Raw genomic sequence first — 19,586 nt, 5'->3', positions numbered from 1 at the left:
ACGGCTGCTTCAGGCCGTTGGTGCGTGTGATTGACAGGAAAAAAAGCTCCAACTTGCTTGAGGGAAAAGTAATTTCAGTTTGCATGTACAAATAAAAATATGTTTGGGTCAATACGGTGATTGTGGATTCTGTTGCAAGTTGGCCTGCAGCTTCGTAACAAGCACTGTGCATGAAGACAGGCGAGACCTCTGCAAATCTAGTAAGACTTTAGCCCGGTGAGCATCTAAAATCACAAACTCACAAATATTTCAAAGGTTTAGCTTTTTCTTTGGCTTGTTGTCGTACAGTAGCACCACAGAAAAGTATAGAGGGAAATGTGATAACCATAAAACCAGAAATTAGAATGACTAGATTTAGCGTAGCCATTTTGTCATCGGCCTTTATGATTCATCCCTATGAACTCTGCCTAGCAACAAGCAATTTTTTTTTTTTTATAAAATAGAAAGGATTTCACAGTACACACATTTCTGTCCTGGCTGCTCAGTCAATACTCCAGTTCTGTAGGTGGTAGTGAAAGGCATTGCTAAGTAGTTGTAAGGAATAGAAGACATCCATCATCTGTATTTTGTATGCTTACAGAAATGTGAGACACTGTTTACCTCCAGCCATTCTTATTTCCCTTTCCATGATCATTTAGCCTCCGAAATGTGAGAAAATGGAAAACGTTTCTGTATGTAGCTACTCCTGAAGATGAGATGGCAAACTGCCCGCACATGTTTACCGTCTATTTAAAAAAAGGTGCCCTGTGCTGGATGTTGTGCTAGATAAGATCATAATACATATAAATCAATGCATACTTATGCATTCTCTTTTAGTTTTTTCCCCCCTGTCGGAGAAAACATTCACTCTAAGGGGAGTGTGCAATTCTCCAGTGCAGTTGTGCAGTTATATCCCCATTGGGTTTTTGTATTTATGATGTTACATCATTGAATGTGCTGCCAGAAGCTTGCGAGCCAGACTGTGGCTACTGTGAGTTTGTAGCCTGAAAGCAAATGATGAGCTACAACACCCAGAAGAATACACTTGTTCTTTGCAGCCAAGGCTGTAGATGTAATCAATACCTCGATATTCCCCACATTGGCCACAGTTCAGATCCATCCGTAATGAAGCTGCTGGCTTCAGAAGTCTGCGCCAGATGAATAATGCACATGGCGCCTATTTCTTTGTTGCGGATTAATTCCAGAGTCTTACTGTGTGTCTTCAGTGTCCTATTATTTTCTCAAGCACTGACGAGTTCAAACTACGCCGTTGATACCTATTGAACAGATGTTAGCTCTTATTTAGGATGGGATATTTCACTCTCGCTGGTGAACACTACCAAATAAATGACCCAGTTCTGGAGCGGCATCAACCCTGAACATGACTTACACGTACAGTCATGGAAAAAAAGGATTAGACCTCCCTTGTTTCTTCAGTTTCTTGTTCTTTTTAATACCTGATACAACTAAAGGTACCTTTGTTTGGACAAATGTAGCGATGATAACAAAAATAGCTCATAAGAGTTACATTTTTTGGCAGTACAATGCTGTAGCTATTCCTGTAAGAACTTGAGCGATTTTGGTTATTATCAAGAAAACCATGGAAGTTGCTAGATATCAGCGCTTAAATTAAACTGTTATGAGCTATATTTGTTATCGTCATCATATTTGTCCAAACAAATGTACCTTTAGTTGTACCAGGCATTAAAATGGATCAATAAACTGAAGAAACTGACTGTATTTGAGGGAGACATCCAGTAGACGTGTGATCTACAGGGGGCACAGTGAACCCCTACACAGTGAACAGAGGATGAAACCTGCAACCTTCAGGTTGGGAAACGGCCACTCTACCACCCCGTCATCTTGGAACACAGTTGGACTCTCGCATTGTATTAATTACACAACCAGACTGAGTCGCCAAAGCATGGGATTCTTTGTTTGGGAAGTCGATTCCGTGGAATGATACAGTACAAGCCAAATGGACTAGTTTGTGTAACATTCTCATTTGAGTTTGCCTTACAGGCAGACGTGGGAGAAAGTCAGTGTTCTGTGTTTTTCAAGTTTCAAGTCTCAAAGTCTTTAATCCCAAATCTCAAGTCAAGACAAGACTGGTCGAGTCACAAGTTCATAGGCTTGAAATTTTTTGGTCCCTACAAGTTATAAGCACTGTTAAGTGTTTACCAAATTCAATACTATGACCTCGTCATTTGCAAATGTAAATGAAATTATCCTTGGTAGCATGACGACACATCTTGGTTTTAATCACTGCCACTCTCCAGCAGTCTGGCTCTCGCAGAAATGTAAACCACACCCTCGTTGCTTCGTTCTTAAACCTGATTGGACGTTAATAGGTGCATTCAGTGAGACAGATTCAAAAGGGAAAATATCTTGTCTTGCTGGAAATGACGCAGTTACAGTCACGTTAGTTTAATACTTTGAGTGGGGACACATTTTACTCAAAACACTCACTGAAAATCTCAAGTATTTTCAAGTCATCAGTCTAAAGTCAAATTCAAGTCCTGAGTCACTGATGTCAAACTCCAAGTCGTGTTGCAAGTGTTTGATGATATTGTCACGTTGAGTCCAAAGTCGTGAAAATTATGACTCGAGTCTGAGTGATCACGTGATTTGGTGTTGCTTGTGTGATCCAAGATGGCTGAATAAACAAGCAATGCTGTCAATGTAGCGACCAGCCAAAAGTTTAGATACACCTTCTCATCAACAGCATGGGTGAGTGTCTCCAAACTTTTGACCTATAGTGTCCCAAAAGGTACAATACAACAGTTTGTTACATGCAATATTGTATGATAACCGAGGCAGTGTACGAGAACCGGGGCGAAATGCAGGCGAAAATTTGCGGTCTTGCAATCTTCTACAACGCTGCAAACTGCAACCGCAATATTGTTGAATTAATACTTCTCTGAGCATTATTATCTTTGCAAAGGCAGAATTTGCTGTTGGCTCTCAGTGGATTGTGCAGGTGTACAAGTCATTCCTTCCAAAGTGTTCCAGCAGTGTTGAATGAAGCTCTGATGTAGCTTCCACCTTCCTCGTGAGGACTGAGACGTTCTTCCTGTGCAGCAACAGCGAGGCTGGCTGTCTATCAATGACACTCTGTGTGTCTCCCGTCTATGAGCTGTATTCAGGACACTCTCTCAGTGGCTTGCTGACAAGCAGCCTTGTGTGCGCACACAGCAGCATCTCTGTTTGCGGTTTTAGACCGCACCGACCCCCCCCTTCCTCCCCTACATCAAGTGCACACCGCCAAAAGTGAGACAAATCGACAATTAAAAGGCAAATAAAGCCTGACACCTGCTTCTTTTGTGCCATAGTGTCATGCTCCACTGACCTTTTTTTGTTTCTTGTGTGTGTGTGTTTGCGTGTTTCCTCTCCAGTGGAGCGATGCATGAGTGTGATGCAGTCCGGGACACAGATGGTAAAGCTGAAGGCGGGATCCAAAGGGCTGGTGAGACTCTTTTACCTGGATGAGCATCGCTCCTGCATCCGCTGGAAGCCGTCACGCAAGAGCGAGAAGGCCAAGAGTACGTTTGCATGCACACACGCACACATACAGCATGTGTACATGTACGAGTATACAGTGAGAATATGCTATCGCCAATAAGACAGTAATGCAGTTTTGATTAGGGTTGCTCCGATCAGCGTTTTATGCTGCAGATTCCGATACCGATCATCCGTGAGTGAGATCGGCCCATAATGATACCGATCACATGGACTAACTGTACATTTTTCATGTATTTCTGATGAGTGCTATTGGCCAGGGCTGCCGTTTGACAATTCCAAGGTCCCCTGGCAAATGGGTAATGATTACAATTTTTGGATTTAAAGCTTTTAGGTGGATAGTTTTTTTGGGGGTGTTTTTGCCCCTTTATTTTTGTGAAATTTCTCAAACCTAAATTTAATTTGATGCATGTTTTGGAGTAATACAAATACATGGGAAATAAATTGTTCAATAATATATTTTTTTAAATTTATTATATCATATATTTATATATTGTTCAATAATTCATTTTTTACCTCCATCCATCCATTTTCTATACCGCTTCCTCCTCACTTGGGTCGCGGGGGCACGCTGGAGCCCATCCCAGCTGACTTCGGGCGACAGGCGGGGTACACCCTGGACTGGTCGCCAGCCAATCGCAGGGCACATATAGACAAACAACCATTCACACTCACATTCATACCTATGGACAATTTAGAGTCGCCAATTAACCTAACATGCATGTTTTTGGAATGTGGGAGGAAGCCGGAGTACCCGGAGAAAACCCACGCGCACACGGGGAGAACATGCAAACTCCACACAGAAATGGGAGGGGAGAATCGAACCCAGGTCTTCCCGATCTCCAAGCTGTTACTGTGTTGGCCAACGTGCTAACCACTAGACCACCGTGCAGCCCTCAAGATAATAAAATTAACAGATTAAAATAATGCTAATAAATATCTTTATTATGTAGAAATCAGTCCTGCTTAACTCAAGAGAATAAATGAATGGGCCAGGTTGCAGGGGGGGTCCAACTTTCATCACTATTAGAGCCATCAACTATTTCTGTTTCTGTTAAAACTTTATCTACCAAGCACCACTCAAACAGTCGTCTTTATGCTACTCTGTGCTCATTAGTCATTATATAAATCAGGGGTGGACAAACTTTTTGACTCCGGGGGCCACACTGGGTTAAGAAATTTGCCTGAGGTGCCATCCATACATACAGTAGGTGGTCATCAAACAGAACGACATACTTACTCACGGTGCAACGAAATTAAAACCCAACACATCCACAGCAAGTTAACACATTACATAAATACTACTACTACTAGTACATGGGTGATAAACAGCAACTAAGTGCTAAGCACGTAACTTACAACTGTTATTTATAAGTGCCTACAAAGCATGCTGGGTAGTGTATACCTAATTAAGTGGCCAACAAGTATGTATACTGTATGACTTCGCTTCCTCTCGTACACTATAGCTTGCGTTCAGTAACACATTCCTCTCATACCTATATAAAAAAAGTTCCATTAACATATTGAATTGTTGCCCATTAGATTAACTTAACACATTTAGGAAAAGGCTTCTTGAGACGTCATCTGTACTTCTGTGAAGAAGGTGTCGGACGTTTCGCTCCTCATCCGAAGAGCTTCGTCAGCGAACTAATAAGTGCTGGTAGCTTAGGCCTTAAATACAGTAAGAGTGGGCGGAATTGGTGTGCCAACACCCTCCTACTATTGGTTCCTTACACTAAGCCTGGGCGGAGTAGTGGTATAATCCTATCCTGCTGTTAACACCTCCGATAAAAGGGAAGTGTCGCTCCCTGAATTGGGTATGAACGACTCTGATACTGGCTCGTTAGCATCTATTGTCCTGGCTCGGCCCTGGCTTCACCTCATTTGCAAGACTAAGAGCTGTGGGTTTTGGTCTCAGTAACCTGCTGAACACAGGGTCCAAATTAAACCTCAAACCACCATTCCGATTCAATGATGGGTTCTGTTGTTTGACAAAAATAGCTTCCTTTACTCCCCTTTCAAACCATCTGTTTTCTTTGGCCAAAATCTTTACCTCGCTGTCCTCAAAAGAGTGATTGGTAGCTTTAAGGTGTAGATGTACTGCTGATTGAGGACCACTAGAATTGTCCCTGCGATGTTGATAAAGCCTTTTTTGGAGCATTTGCTTAGTTTCCCCAATGTAGTGCTCTTTGCATTCCTCATCTTTACAGTGGATGGAATAGACCACATTGCTCTGTTTCTGGTTTGGAGCCTTGTCTTTAGGATGCACTAATTTTTGTCTCAGGGTATTTACTGGTTTGAAATAGGTAGGAATTTTGTGTTGCCATAAGATCCTCTGGAGTTTTTCGGAGACCCCCGCTACATAAGGGACTACCACTCCTCTCCTTTTTGCTTCTGTGGGCTTTTGGGTTTCTTTCCCTACTCTCTTCTTTTGACATTTGTTAAAAGCCCACCGCGGGTACCCACAGGTTGAGAGCGCTCTCTGGACATGTTGTGTCTCCTTTTTCTTTCCCTCAGCACTAGTTGGTATTTGTTCCGCTCTATGTTGGAGGGTCCTAATAACCCCTAGTTTATGTTGTAGTGGATGGTTTGATTCAAAAAGCAGGTATCGGTCAGTGTGTGTGGCCTTTCTAAAGACCTCTGTAAGTAGCTGTTTGTCCTCTCCTATAATTACCTTGCAGTCTAAGAAGGCTAGTTGGTTCTCTTTAGTGTCCTCACGAGTAAATTTGATATTGGTGTCCACCACATTGATGTGATCTGTGAAAGACTGAATTTCTTGTTTTTTGATTATGACAAAGGTGTCATCCACATATCTAAACCAGTGCCTTGGTTTTGTCCCTGAGAAGGATGTGAGAGCCTGTTTCTCCATCTCTTCCATGTACAGATTCGCCACTATGGGTGAGACTGGTGAGCCCATGGCACAACCATGGATTTGTCTGTAAAATTTCCCTCTAAACTGAAAATATGTAGTGTTAAGGCAAATTTCCAATAATTGGCAGATGTGGTCAGCACTAAGTTTTGTTCTCCGATGCAGAGTTGAGTCCTCGAGCAGTCTCTTCCTCACCACCGAGACTGCTGCTGAGGTGGGGACGGATGTGAAAAGTGAAGTCACATCATAAGACACCAAAGTTTCCTCTGGCTCCAATCTGAGGTCTTTGATGCTCGCCACAAACCCTTTTGTGTTCTCTATATGATGATCAGTGTTGCCTACCAATGGGGATAAGACTGTTTTTACATATTTTGCTACATTGTACATGGTAGAGTCAATGCTACAGACAATGGGTCTGAGGGGAAACCCTTCCTTGTGAATTTTTGGAAGGCCATAGATACATGGTGTAGCCTCCCCAGGGTATAACCTATGATACATCTGTCTGTCAATTAGTTCTTCCTTCTCTAACTTTTGGAGACAGTCTATGATTTCTTTCTTATACCTATTGGATGGGTCCCTTTTAAGTTGCTCATATGTGTTGGCATCACTAATTAGACTTGTTATTTTTTCTTCATAGTCCAATGTGTTGAGAACCACTGTGCATCTGCCCTTATCAGCTGGTAAGATGGTGATGCTCTCATCTTTCTGCAGAGCCGCTAATGCTTTCCTCTCACCTACCGTGATATTGGACGGCGGTGGTTTAGCACTACTGAGAAGGGCCGATATTCCCAGACAAAGGTCCCCTGCCTCTGTTCTAGAAAGGTTATTGTTCCTGATGGCCGATTCAGCTGCTGTGATATAGTCTACTGTGAGTATCGTTTTAGGAGTCACTGAGAAGTTGAGACCCTTGGTTAATACTGCCTTCTCTGTCTCCGAGAGGCTTCTGTCTGACAGATTTTTGATCCAATTTTCTTTAGTATTGGTCTGATTCCCCCCATCCTTAGTGTTTACGACAAGCTGTGGTTGATTTTCCAATAGAAGTTTCTGGAATTTTCCCTTATGCCTTTCTTTGGTTTCGCTATGGTGCTTCATATAACCCGATTTAGTAAATTCACAAACCTCCTGATAGGTTTCGTGCGTAAGCTTGGTTTGCAATCTCTGATAGAAGGTTTCTACTTCAGACTGTTTATTTTTTATCTCTATGTTAAGTCTCCTAATTCTCAAATTCTGTATTTTTCTGATGTAGTTTAGTTGCCTAAGCTACCAGCACTTATTAGTTTGCTGACGAAGCTCTTCGGATGAGGAGCGAAACGTCCGACACCTTCTTCACAGAAGTACAGATGACGTCTCAAGAAGCCTTTTCCTCGATGGACAACTCCTGTACGACTGAGAGCCTACACAGACGCATTAACACATTTAGATGTCAGAGTGTGCTCTTAAAGGAAAACTGCACTTTTTTACCCCCCCATCATCCACAATCGTTATGTGAGACATGAACACACATCTTTCTCTTTTCTGTATGTTCTTAAGATATAAAAACAGCTAAAAAGGGGCAGCTAATTAATGCACTTAATGGGACACACGTATTCCACCTCCAAAGACCGCTATTAAAACACCTCCAACTACGTTTTATGGTTTTATATACATGCTGTAACAGGTGCATACATGATAACATGTAATACTTACAGTATTTTACATATGTTGTCCATTTTAAGCATTCACGTCCTTCCTGGGTGCATTGATTTCACATAGCAACATAGAAACAAACGGCTACACCTTAGCTTTACCTTTTTGTAGCTCAAAAGCAAAAAAACAGCAGCAGTGGCGGCAGCTCCAATATGTAGCGTTACCTTTCATTAGTGGCCTGAGGCATTGTGAGCAAGTGTGTGGTGAAGCTAGTCGCTAGTAGCTAGCCGGTGTGGTGTTGCAAGGTGTCACTATACAATTAACGTAGTTCTTCGGCGTAACAGTGTTAATAGCAATAATGATAACTAGGGATGTCCCGATCCGATCTCCAGGCTGTATTTGTGAAGATCGGATAATAGCGACTTCCGCCACGAGATCGGGCCGATCCGGTTGCCGTATCACGTTCGTAACTCTGAGCCACACTCCAACATGGTAGGTGCAGTAATGCGCCTTGAAGCTGGTTGCCACTCGACTCGCGCCACCCGCAAGAAGAAGAGAACACAACACCACCATGCAGACATGTCCGCGGAGTACTGTGGTGAAGTTAGTTTCACGTTGGACGTTGGATATTTGGCTCCGTAGCTACAGCGGTACTTCCTTCTCACTGTGCCCGGACTGCTGCATCATGGTATAGGGAGCTCACACCACCAGTTGCTTATAATAGGGGCCACACAAACACTACTAAACATGTCGAAAACTCCTTTGTCACAGGCCATTAATGGACGCTAGCGGCATTCCCTTAGTTTAGCTAGTGCAGCTGTGTGTGTGCACGACTCAGGCCGGATGACTATATTTTCACTGTGTTGTGTTTTACTACGGTTTATTCATGCACCCAGTGTGTAACAACCGTTGCCATTCTCAACACACACACAACACATTCCGGCCTTCAAAATAAGAGCGGTCTTTGTCACATTTGTCTAATTGTGTAAACAAAATAAGGGTGTCACTAAAATATCTTACATTAATAACGTGATTGGATCAGAAGAAAATCGGATCAGAAGCCAAAAAATGTGGATCGGGACATCCCTAATGATTACAATGCTGCTGTAGCTTGGTTAAGATGCAGGTCACGTTATGTAAATGGAGCGTTGTTGCCGCTTTATGGAGGTTTTTTCAGAAGGCTTTATAGGCCGAATAGTTGCGTCCCATTACGTGCGTTTTAGCTGCCTCTTTTTAGCTGTTTTTTTTTTTTATATCTTTAGAACGCACAGAAAAGAGAAAGACATGTGTTCATGTCTCATATAAGGATTGTGGATGATGGACAAAATTCCCCCAAAAAGTGCAGTTTTCCTTTAATCAGGGGTCCCCAAACACCGCAAAACTTTCAGGAGCAATGGTTTAAAAAAAAAAAAGTTTTTAAAAATGGTTTTGCAAATAACTACATTGAATTTTATTTAAATTCATATCAATTTTGGAAAGAAAAGGTAGGATTTTATTGGAAAAGTAATACGCTGTTCGAAAACCCATAGTTTTACAGGTTTTTGCAGACCGTTTATTCCCAGCAGTCCTTGAACGCGCCACTGTTGTGTGCTGGGAGACAAAGTGAAAGTTTGTAATAGATTTACGGTATATTTTTCCCGTGCTTTATTTCACCCCATCGTTGTTCCCAAATGCTGGCACTAGGTGTGAATGCATAAGGGTGAGATTTGATAATGTTATTCAATGCTCATGTTGGTATTTAGACAATTCATGCTAGCACACTGGCTGTTACCCATACATAAAAAAAGTTGTCGTTACAGCCATTGCTTGAGACAGCTATGAAAAGGGCGGACTTATGTGACCTTTGGCCTTGGGCAAAGGTAATATTATGACTTTTTTTCTCTGAAATTTACAACTTTATTCTTGATTTTTTTTTTTTTCCAATGTGGCCCAAACACTCCATCATATCTTAATGACTAATTTTTGCAAATTGCACTTGGTGTTACACATTTTCTACAAAACTGGGACCTGATTAGTCAGTATAAAAAAACCCAACTAAGAAAACAGTAAAAATGAAATTGGCTTATTACAATCCTCCTATTTCACCTTATATGTCACCCACTGCTGCTGCCCCTGAGAAGATTATTCTACTTTTTTTTTCCTATACCAACCCACTGCCTATGGATGTGCACTAACATGATAAAAATAACACTGTTTGTGACTGTCAGCACTAGATAAGCCTCTTAAATATGTTGCCATCATTGTGAAATACACACGGATTCCCTTTCCAAGAATATGTGTGCGTGTGTGTGTGTGTGTGTGTGTGTGTGTGTGTGTGTGTCGGATGGAAAATGATGCCGCCATATTGTTAGTGTGAGGCAATGCAGAATTTAAGAGATGAGATTATGCAGAAGGAGGCGGGGGAGCATGGATGCTTTTACAATGGATTATGACAAAAATATTTAGTGTTGCTATGATGTGAAGTAAGGACAAGCGGCATAGAAGATGGATGGATGAATGGATGGATGATGTGCAATATATTGAAGAAAAAGGAAAAAAGAAAATAATTTAATGGATTTTAAATGTTTTCTAAAAAAATTGAATGTCAGGATTTGCAATTGTCAATGTGCAATTGTTAACCTGTTTATATGTACAGTATATGTAAGCAATAACAAGTTCATTTAAGTCAGGGGTGTCCGTAGTGCGGCCCGGGAGCCATTTTTGGCCTGCGGCTGTTTTTTTATCGGCCTGTGGCACATTCTATAAATACAGTTTAACAAGAAAACTAAAAAGCCCCACGGTGGCCGAGTGGTTGACATGTTGGCCACACAGACAGGAGATTGGGAAGACCTGGGTTTGAATCTCCGCTTGGGCATCTCTCTGTGGACTTTGCATGTTCTCCCCGTGCGTGTGTGGGTTTTCTCCGGGTACTCCGGTTTCTTCCCACATTCCAAAAACATGCATGTAAGGTTAATTGGCGACTCTAAATTGTCCATAGGTATGAATGTGAGTGTGAATGATTGTTTGTCTATATGTGCCCTGCTTGCAACCAGTCCAGGGTGTACCCCGCCTCTCCCCCGAATCAGCTGGGATAGGCTCCAGCATACCCCCACGACACTAATGAGGATAAGCGGCAAATAAAACAGCAAAACAATTGAAAAATCAGCAGTAATTTTGCAAGAACAAAGTCAAGATATTAAGAAAAAAATGTTGTCATGCAAGTAGAAAAAGTTGTAATTTTACGAGAATAACGTTGCAATATTTTGAGGAAAAATAACATAATTTTAGTAGCATAAATTTGAAATTAAGAAAAAGGCTTTTTTTCAAGTTGTAATATTAAGAGAAGCAAACAAAACAAGTAAAGTTGTAATTTTGGAAAATTAGGTTGTTACGAGAATGTCACAAGAATAAAGTCCAAGTATTAAGAGAAAAAAGGCGTATTCTAACAAGAAAAAAGTCATAGTTTTACGGGAATAAAGTTGAAATATTATGAGGAAAAAATGTCATTTTAGTAGCATAGAGTTGAAATATTAGAGAAAAAAATTTTTAAAATTCTGACAAAAACAAATCAAAAGAAAGTTGTCATTTTTGGAAAATTAGGTTGGGGAGAAGTTATAATATTATGGGAATAAAGTCAAAATATATGAAGTTATATTACAAAAAGAAAACTGATGATTATTTTAAGAAGAAAGTTGAAATGTTTAAAAAAAAAAACAACCAAAAAACAGCCAAAATGGGGAAAAAAGAGAAAAGAGTGAAGTTGATATTAATAGGATTTTTCACTTATATGACAAAGCTGAGGTGCATTTTTTTCTTGAAATATATATAACTTCTTAGCATAGCTACATGGGTTGCCTTACAAAATATCAAAGTGGCAAAGTTGCATCCTTTCATTTTTTACAATGTGGCGCACTGGAAAACACCCCTGGTTTAAGTGGTAGCTGAGGTGAAATGTTAGTTTTTGTCACACAATTTCTACTTGCCTTACTTGACTTACCTGACATTTTCAGGGCCATTTCATTGGGTACACCTGCACAATCTGAAATCCACTGTTCACACTCTCACCAACGGACAATATAGAGTCTTTAATCAGCCCAACATGCACGTTTGAGTACTCAGAGAAAACCCACACACTCACGGGGAGAACTTGAAAACTTCCCACATGAGATGTACAAGTGGAATTCGAACCCTCCATCTTCTGACAAAGCACTAGGTTATCTGAATATGTGCAATCCAATACAAAATGTACAAAATGTTTGCATTTACAAAGATAGTGATGCTCAGGTTTGATTAACACTGTCAGCGATGTATTGATTTCATTTGATTCCGTTTTTTTTTTAAAATAAGTAATGGTTGATCCTGCTTCATTTTTCTAGTTATATGTAAATGTAGGCGTCATTGGTTCAACTCTAAGTTCATTATAGATAGAATTGTGGAATCCACTAGTGGATGTGTTCTGTTGTCCCATTCTCTTAATCCCCCCCCCCATCTCCTTCTTCCTTCGCCAGTCACCATTGATTCGCTGTACAAAGTGACAGAAGGCGGTCAGTCCGACATCTTCCATCGGCATCCGGAGGGCAGCTTGGACCCAGCCTGCTGCTTCACAGTCTACCATGGCAACCACATGGAGTCCCTCGACCTGGTCACGTCCAATTCGGATGAAGCCAGAACCTGGATAACGGGCCTTCGATACCTGATGGCTGGCATCAGTGATGAGGACTCTTTGGCAAAAAGGCAGCGCACCCACGACCAATATCCTTTTCACGTACCAAGCCATCATAAATGCAATGGATGAAACATTCTTCAGCGGTTGAACTCAAAACACGTTTGTATAGTTTTACAATTATAATTTTACATGCATCAAAGAATTCTGAATGCATATAAATGAGTAATGAAAAGGATACATGAACATTTAAGGTTACTTTTACTTTCATTGAAGCCGTGGCTGTTCCCAAATACACCACCTTCCTATTTGGCATGAGTTATTTCTTGAATTCTGTAGTGTTTCTCTCCTTTATCAAAACAGGAAGGTGGTGTCTGTGTTGATCTCGCTGTCACATTGTGTCTTACATTAACAATCACATCTTCAATGAAGGTAAAAGTAACCTTGAATGTTCATTTATCCCTTTCATTCCTGATTTATATGTATTTTTTTTGCATTTGGAATTGTTTACTCTATGTAAAACTACAATTGTAAAACTATAAAAACATGTTTTGTGTTAAAATTTTTAGCTTCCTGCCACAGATTAATTGGATTTACATTATTTCTTGTCTGAAAAAATGATTTGGTTAGAGTGAGACCTTCCGGAACGCATTAATGATGCTAACCAAGGTTCCAATGTACATCACTATATGGGGTGTGTTAGCAAAACAAACAGCATCTACTGTACGGAGTTGGAACGACAAACTACACAGACAATCCCATTATAATGTGTTTGTGAGTGAGGGCGAACTCGTAGCACCGAATTGGACAAAGAAGGTACCGCCAAATTTATCTGTGGCGGTCCGAATGTATCCGTGGTGGGCTGTCACAAATAAATGCATGTATGGGAATTACTGCCCTCCTTCTGCACCTTGTTGCTTGTTAGCTTGTCTCATTGTGGCTGGTGCGGTCAATGCGGCATGCACTATTCTTCTGAAGGCCCCCCCCCCAAACTGAGCTGAGTAGAGCCAGTACCGTGCAGTGGAAAAGCTGCGTAGGTGAAGTCTAGTTTGACCTTCAGTCCGCTTGACAAATGTCCTTAACGTGTGCGACGTGGATGAAGCAGACGTTTGAGGAGGCCGATAAGAACGGAGACGGACTCCTGAACATCGATGAGATCTACCAGCTCCTCCACAAGCTCAACGTTAATCTTCCACGGAGGAAGGTCAAGCAAATGTTCCAGGTGGGAAATATGGAGACTTCACATTGTCATGTGTCATTATCAGAATTCCATACACGTTCTTGTCACTTCATTAGGTACACTTGCAAGATCCGAAAGAAAGCTGTTTTTCTTTAATATTTAAACTCTATGATACTAAAATCACATTATTTTTCTTCATAATATGATATTATGTTATCCTCTTAAAATTGTGACTTTTTTCTTGTTAGAATACAACGTTTTTCTTGTAATATTTTGACTTCAGTCTCGTAAAATTATTGAGTAATTTCTGCGGTATTTAAAAAAAAATTTGCAACCATTTCAGGTTTTGTCTTGTAAATTTTCTTTTCCTAATTCTGACTTTATTCTCATAACAGTTTGACTCTATTCTTGTAACATTATGACTTTTTCCACAACTGTAAATCCCAGTGTGTAGGCCGCTACTTTTTTCGTAAACTTTGAACCCTGTGCCTTATACCGCAGTGCAGCTTATTTATGGCAAAATTCTAATCTCATAACATCTCCTTTACTTCAGAATTACTACTACTAATTGTTTGAATATTGTGCCGCTCATGAGTCAGTGAGGAAACGGTAATTCTTTCTGTGGCAGGTGCCAATCATGAGCTATCAGTGCACTCACAACAAGATTGTCAACCCATTGGAAATTACAGGAGGTCATAATATATATATAACAGTATAATAACATAACAGTCTGACTCACAGTGTCATCTTACTGACAAAAATAAATTCTTCACGCAGCAACTTAACACTCCAAAAGTATACCTCAGAAAAATAAAAACATGTAACAATATGAAATTAATTATTTGTTTTTTTTAAAGTTTTTGCATGAGCAACGCATTCATTGGGGCACTGCAATGACGTCAGCCTCCCTCTGTGCTCTGGGCTCCTCTGGCTCTCTCTGGTGCACAGAGGCGGCATTGCAGCGCTATCCATCTATGTTGCTTGTCCTCCAATGAACTGAATTCTGTCAGTAATGCATTATGGGTAGATGTTAAAACAGTTGCTGCTTGCTATTTTAAACATGTATTGGTACATTTAATGAGTATTTCCCAGGAAAATTAAGGAGAGTTAAGTTGGTGTGTGATGAGTCTAGTGTGATGAGTCTAGGCAACAAAAAAAATAAGCCGCAGGCTTCTAATGGCCCTCGGGCTGCACTTTGGACACCCCTTTAATAAAGTGTCCTGAGGGTGTACAATATATTGACCGCAATGGCACCATCATAAAAATAATTCATGACACTTCTTCCATCATTACGGTAGTATATTTTATTTTATATTTCAGCATAATTCAATATGCATGAACAATTTGATATGTTCTTAGTTGAGAGAGCCACTTTTAGACAGCAGGGAAAAAATCTTGAATATTTAAAAAACACTAGAAGTCACACTAGGTAATGTCAGAAATGAAGCATGTGTCTAAGGAGGATTATAGCGTGTGCAGTGCTGCAGTGTTGTGTTATGACATTGAACATCTCACTTAATCACCTGTATGCTTCATCTTTGCACCCACTTAAAAAAATGCGTCATTACACCAGGGGTGTCCAAGCTTTTTCCAGCGAGGGCCACATAGTGAAAAATGAAAGGATGCAACTTTGCCACTTTGATATTTTGTAAAGCAACACATGTAATATGCTAGTAAGTTGTATATAAACTAAAAATGCATCTCAGCTTTGACATATAGGTGAAAAAGCCTATTATTACTATCAACTTCACTCTTTGCTTTGAACTATTTCAACTTTCTTCATAAATAATTTCGTAAATCTTCTTCTTGTAATGTAGTATTATGACTTTATTCCCATAGTATAACTTTTTCCTCAAGCTTGACTATACTAAGACTGTTTTTTTTTTGTTTCTCATAATATTACTACTTAAAAAAATAAAACATTTTCTTGAATATTTCAACTCTATGCGACTAAAATGATATTTTTTCTGATAATGTGGCACGTTTATTCATAAAATTGCAACTTTTTTTCTTGTCAGAATGTGTTTTTTGTCATAAAATTACGGATCGTTATTTCCGTTTTTGCTCTTCTTTTCTTTATTTTCCACCTATTAAATTTTTTTGTTTTCATAATATTATGACTTTATTCCCATAATATTTTGACCTTATTTTCATCATATTAAAACTTTTCCCCAATGTAATTTTCTAAACTTTATTTTTGTTTTGTTTGTTTTTCATAATATTAAGACTTTTGAAAAATAACTTTTTTGTATATTCCAACTTTATTCTACTAAAATGACATTAGTTTTCCTCATAATATCACAAGATTATTCTCGTATATTTATGATTTTTTTTGTCGTTAGATTACAATTTTTTTGTCGGAATATTCTGACTTTATTCTTGTAAAATTATTGCTGATTTTTACATTTTTTCTTTTTTTTTTTTAGAATGTGCCGCAGGCCAATAAAAAAAACCACCCCTGAATGAGACTGTTGCGCTGAATTGCTACTGAGGTTACTTTGGCCTCATGATTTGAAAAGGCTTGCTTCACTGCCCTGGCCTGAAAAAATGATGCCATAAAAATAAGTCATTGCAGAGAAACGAGAAGAACCAGTGGGGTTGCATTTATATCCTGCATTAAGAGATCTTTATTTCATGGAAACCAGATAAAGTGCATTTATACTCGCTTAGTTGAACAATAAAAAGGTGTTTTGATAATGTGAGTCTTGAGGAGCACTGCTTGAGCTTTTGACTCTAAAACGGCCTAAATCTTGCTATCCACCAGCATATTCCTGGTTAAACCTTCAAGGGCGCTCGTATGTGGATTCTGTCTACCACCGAGTCCCTTTGTGCACACAGCAAGCTTGGTTATGGGGCCTGTGATGGAGGTATTAGCCGGTATTATTAGATTGCGTGTTGACTAGAATGGTTCCCCTTGAGATCCAGGTAATGTGGTAGTGGCGGACCCCGGGAATCTGACAGAGCGAGGTGGCAGAATGGAACGAGCAGTGAGGTGTACTGAGAGTGTCCTCAGGCAAAATGTCCAAAGATATGAACAGCAGAGGGAAAACATGGAGAAATACAAGAAAGAAAAGGTACAGTCTGTTTTGACAAGAGATGGTGTACGAGGTTTTGTGGTTACAAACGCGCTCCCATAAATTACTGTAAATTATGGACTATTGAGTGCACCTGAATACAAGCCGTAGCCACCAAAAAATAAAAAAATTTGGTGCATATAAAGGTCGCACTTGTCTGTAAGCCGCAGGTGTAACATGGGATATTTTTTCCAAATTCCGTTTTTTACACATATTTTACTGACGTAGAGTGTGTACGTTTGTGACAGTAAATGTGTCCGTTACTTAAATGCTAAAAACCTTACTGTAATCCCCGTTCTTGTGGTTAAGGAAGACGAAGTCACAGATGCAATTCCAATTGTATTATTAATGTAAGATATTTTTGAGCTGGGAGCAAGAATAAACGTGCCTCTCGTCCTCAGAACTTGCCCAACGTCAGCGGGCATCGTAAAATGCTCGTTTGCATTAGCAAGCGGTAAAACGTAATACTGCGTAAACACAATCATACACACACACAGCCGCACTAGCGTGCTGCGATAAACTAAGCTAACCCCGCTGGCTTCCATTCACGCTTCATAAGAGAGGAGTTTTGAAGGTTTTTTTGCCAACTTTTGCCGGTGTTTCAGGTCGCTGTTTCGACATGTTTAGTTCCAGAGACTAGTGTCTGTGATGAGATTCCGCCATGATTGAGCGGTTCGCTGGGGAAATACTCAGATGAGTGAGATGTGATTGGCTTTTTTCCATTGGAGTTCAACAGCTGCCGCCGTCCAAGCAGTCTAAGCAGAAGCTGTAGTAATTCCAAACTTGATCAAACTTACTTAAGATCTGTCTGATCAAAACATGATCACTGCATATGACTTCAAAACGTGACATTAGTGTGAAGTGAAAACGCCCACCAATATTGGCCGCTATTTTGCTCCCAACCACTCGCCCATCCTTAAAGGGATAGTTGGGATTTTTTGACATGAAGTTGTATGACACCCCGTCAGCAGTGTAGTGCATCAACCATGACCTACCCCCCAATTTGGTCTTGTGAGCCCAGTTCTGGTCAGATTTCATTGATGAGGAACATATTTCCGGTTAGTTGGTGGTGCCACTTAAGTAAAGAGTTTGGCTTCTCAAAACAATATGCGTTCAAAAGATTAATACATTTGCATCACAAAAATGCCTCCTTGAAAAATATCAGACATCACAATCACAGTGTTTTGTTCTCTCTTCCGATGTATCACTGCACGCTGTCGCTTGTCCATTCTTGTGTATGGTGACGATGGCTGCCACGCTCCCATCTTCCTTCGCTGTGGAACACCTACTGTATGTAAACAAGATGGCTGCAATGCTGGCGTAATGACACCATCTTCACACAAGAATGTTCTCTTTTGAATGCATATTAGTTTGAGGAGCCAAACTTTTTATCCAAGTAACACCACCAACTAAGAAGAACTATATTTCTCATCACCGAAATCCGACCACAACTCCGCTCATGAGACCAAGTGGGGAGTAGGTCATTGTTGATGCACTACACTGCTGATTGGGATGTCATACAACTTCATGTCAAAAAATCCGAACTATCCCTTTAAGGATAAAAGTTGAAGGCTATTGAATGCTAGAGGGGTCATGGATTCAGGTTTTAGAGAGGTTTGGTATAACATGACAGAATATTAAGTTTTTCTGACCCTGCATCTTGAACATCAAGTTAATTAGTGCAGATTTGTGAGTTTAATAAGCACATTTTTGGTTATTACATAATAGGCTTGGGCGATAAACCAAAAATTTACCGTTACCGAAATTTACTACGATAACCGACGTCATTTTGCCCATGTCGGTAAATTTGGTGTTTTAATAAAAAAGAAAATGTGTCTTTTTTGTTTGTTTTGACTGTGTGTGCTGGTATGCTATGTTCATTCCCCTGTAAGACGAGGTACAGCGTGTGTACTCCACCCATCCAGCCTGAACAAGAATGGGAAACACATGATGGGAACGGCTCATGGTTGAAATGAAGAAGCGGCTGAGTTTCACTCGCATATGCGCCTAGAAATAGACCGTGCGAGTAGAAAAAATAAAAAGGAAGCACACGTGCGACTACGTTTTTCAACCCTTTCATTCGCATTTTGCTTCTGAAATAATTCCATACAAAGTGAATCAATTTGGCGCATCTGTATATATATAAATCTACAAGTCTCTTACAACTATTCTTGGCTCACATCGGCAACTCGCGTTGACATCTCAGCCGTACAAGCTGCACTCGCTGACGTAGCTAACTAGCGATGTTATCAAGTGGATACTCCAACGCTGCAGGAAAGATGACTGCTCTCTGTGACGTACTATAGCGCTTTCCCACTTATGCGCTAAAAACACTTTGTTTGTATGAATCGTAACGCCGCTCCGAATGATACTAAAAACTAATAACACAAATACTTAAATATATACTTTAAATATATAGATTTTTAAAGCCTTTAAAAAAGCAAAAAACATGTACATCATGACCAAGTATGCAAAATTAACAATTCACAAACAAAGAACAAGATAATAAAAACATTATAAAAGCGTCGGTCATGTACGGCGTCAGGCCGGGTTTGGATCCTACGATGCAGAGAGAAAAACACGTGTGTAACAAAAAAGATTTATTAATGAAAGATCACTCCACAGGAGGTAAAAGGCATGCAAAAGGGATAATAAAAAAGTAACACAAAAACACGGCAGAAGGTACAAACCAATTAA

At 40.1% G+C, this 19,586-nt stretch overlaps 1 protein-coding gene across 2 annotated transcripts in view; it reads left to right on the top strand.

Annotated features, from left to right (window-relative positions):
* plch1 (phospholipase C, eta 1) overlaps window positions 1-19,586 on the top strand; it is a 71,837-nt gene that overhangs the window by 7,666 nt on the left and 44,585 nt on the right. For both annotated transcript variants that reach the window (XM_054794563.1, XM_054794562.1), the window contains exons 2-4: window positions 3,375-3,521; window positions 12,481-12,724; window positions 13,728-13,857. In XM_054794563.1, coding sequence (XP_054650538.1) covers window positions 3,375-3,521; window positions 12,481-12,724; window positions 13,728-13,857 — 521 coding nt within the window. The remainder of the gene's footprint in view (window positions 1-3,374; window positions 3,522-12,480; window positions 12,725-13,727; window positions 13,858-19,586) is intronic.

This window comes from Dunckerocampus dactyliophorus, chromosome 12 (genome assembly GCF_027744805.1).
Source record: "Dunckerocampus dactyliophorus isolate RoL2022-P2 chromosome 12, RoL_Ddac_1.1, whole genome shotgun sequence".
NCBI lineage: Eukaryota > Metazoa > Chordata > Actinopteri > Syngnathiformes > Syngnathidae > Dunckerocampus > Dunckerocampus dactyliophorus.
Note: the sequence above shows the minus strand (reverse complement) of the source record. Positions and strands in the feature narration are given on the sequence as shown.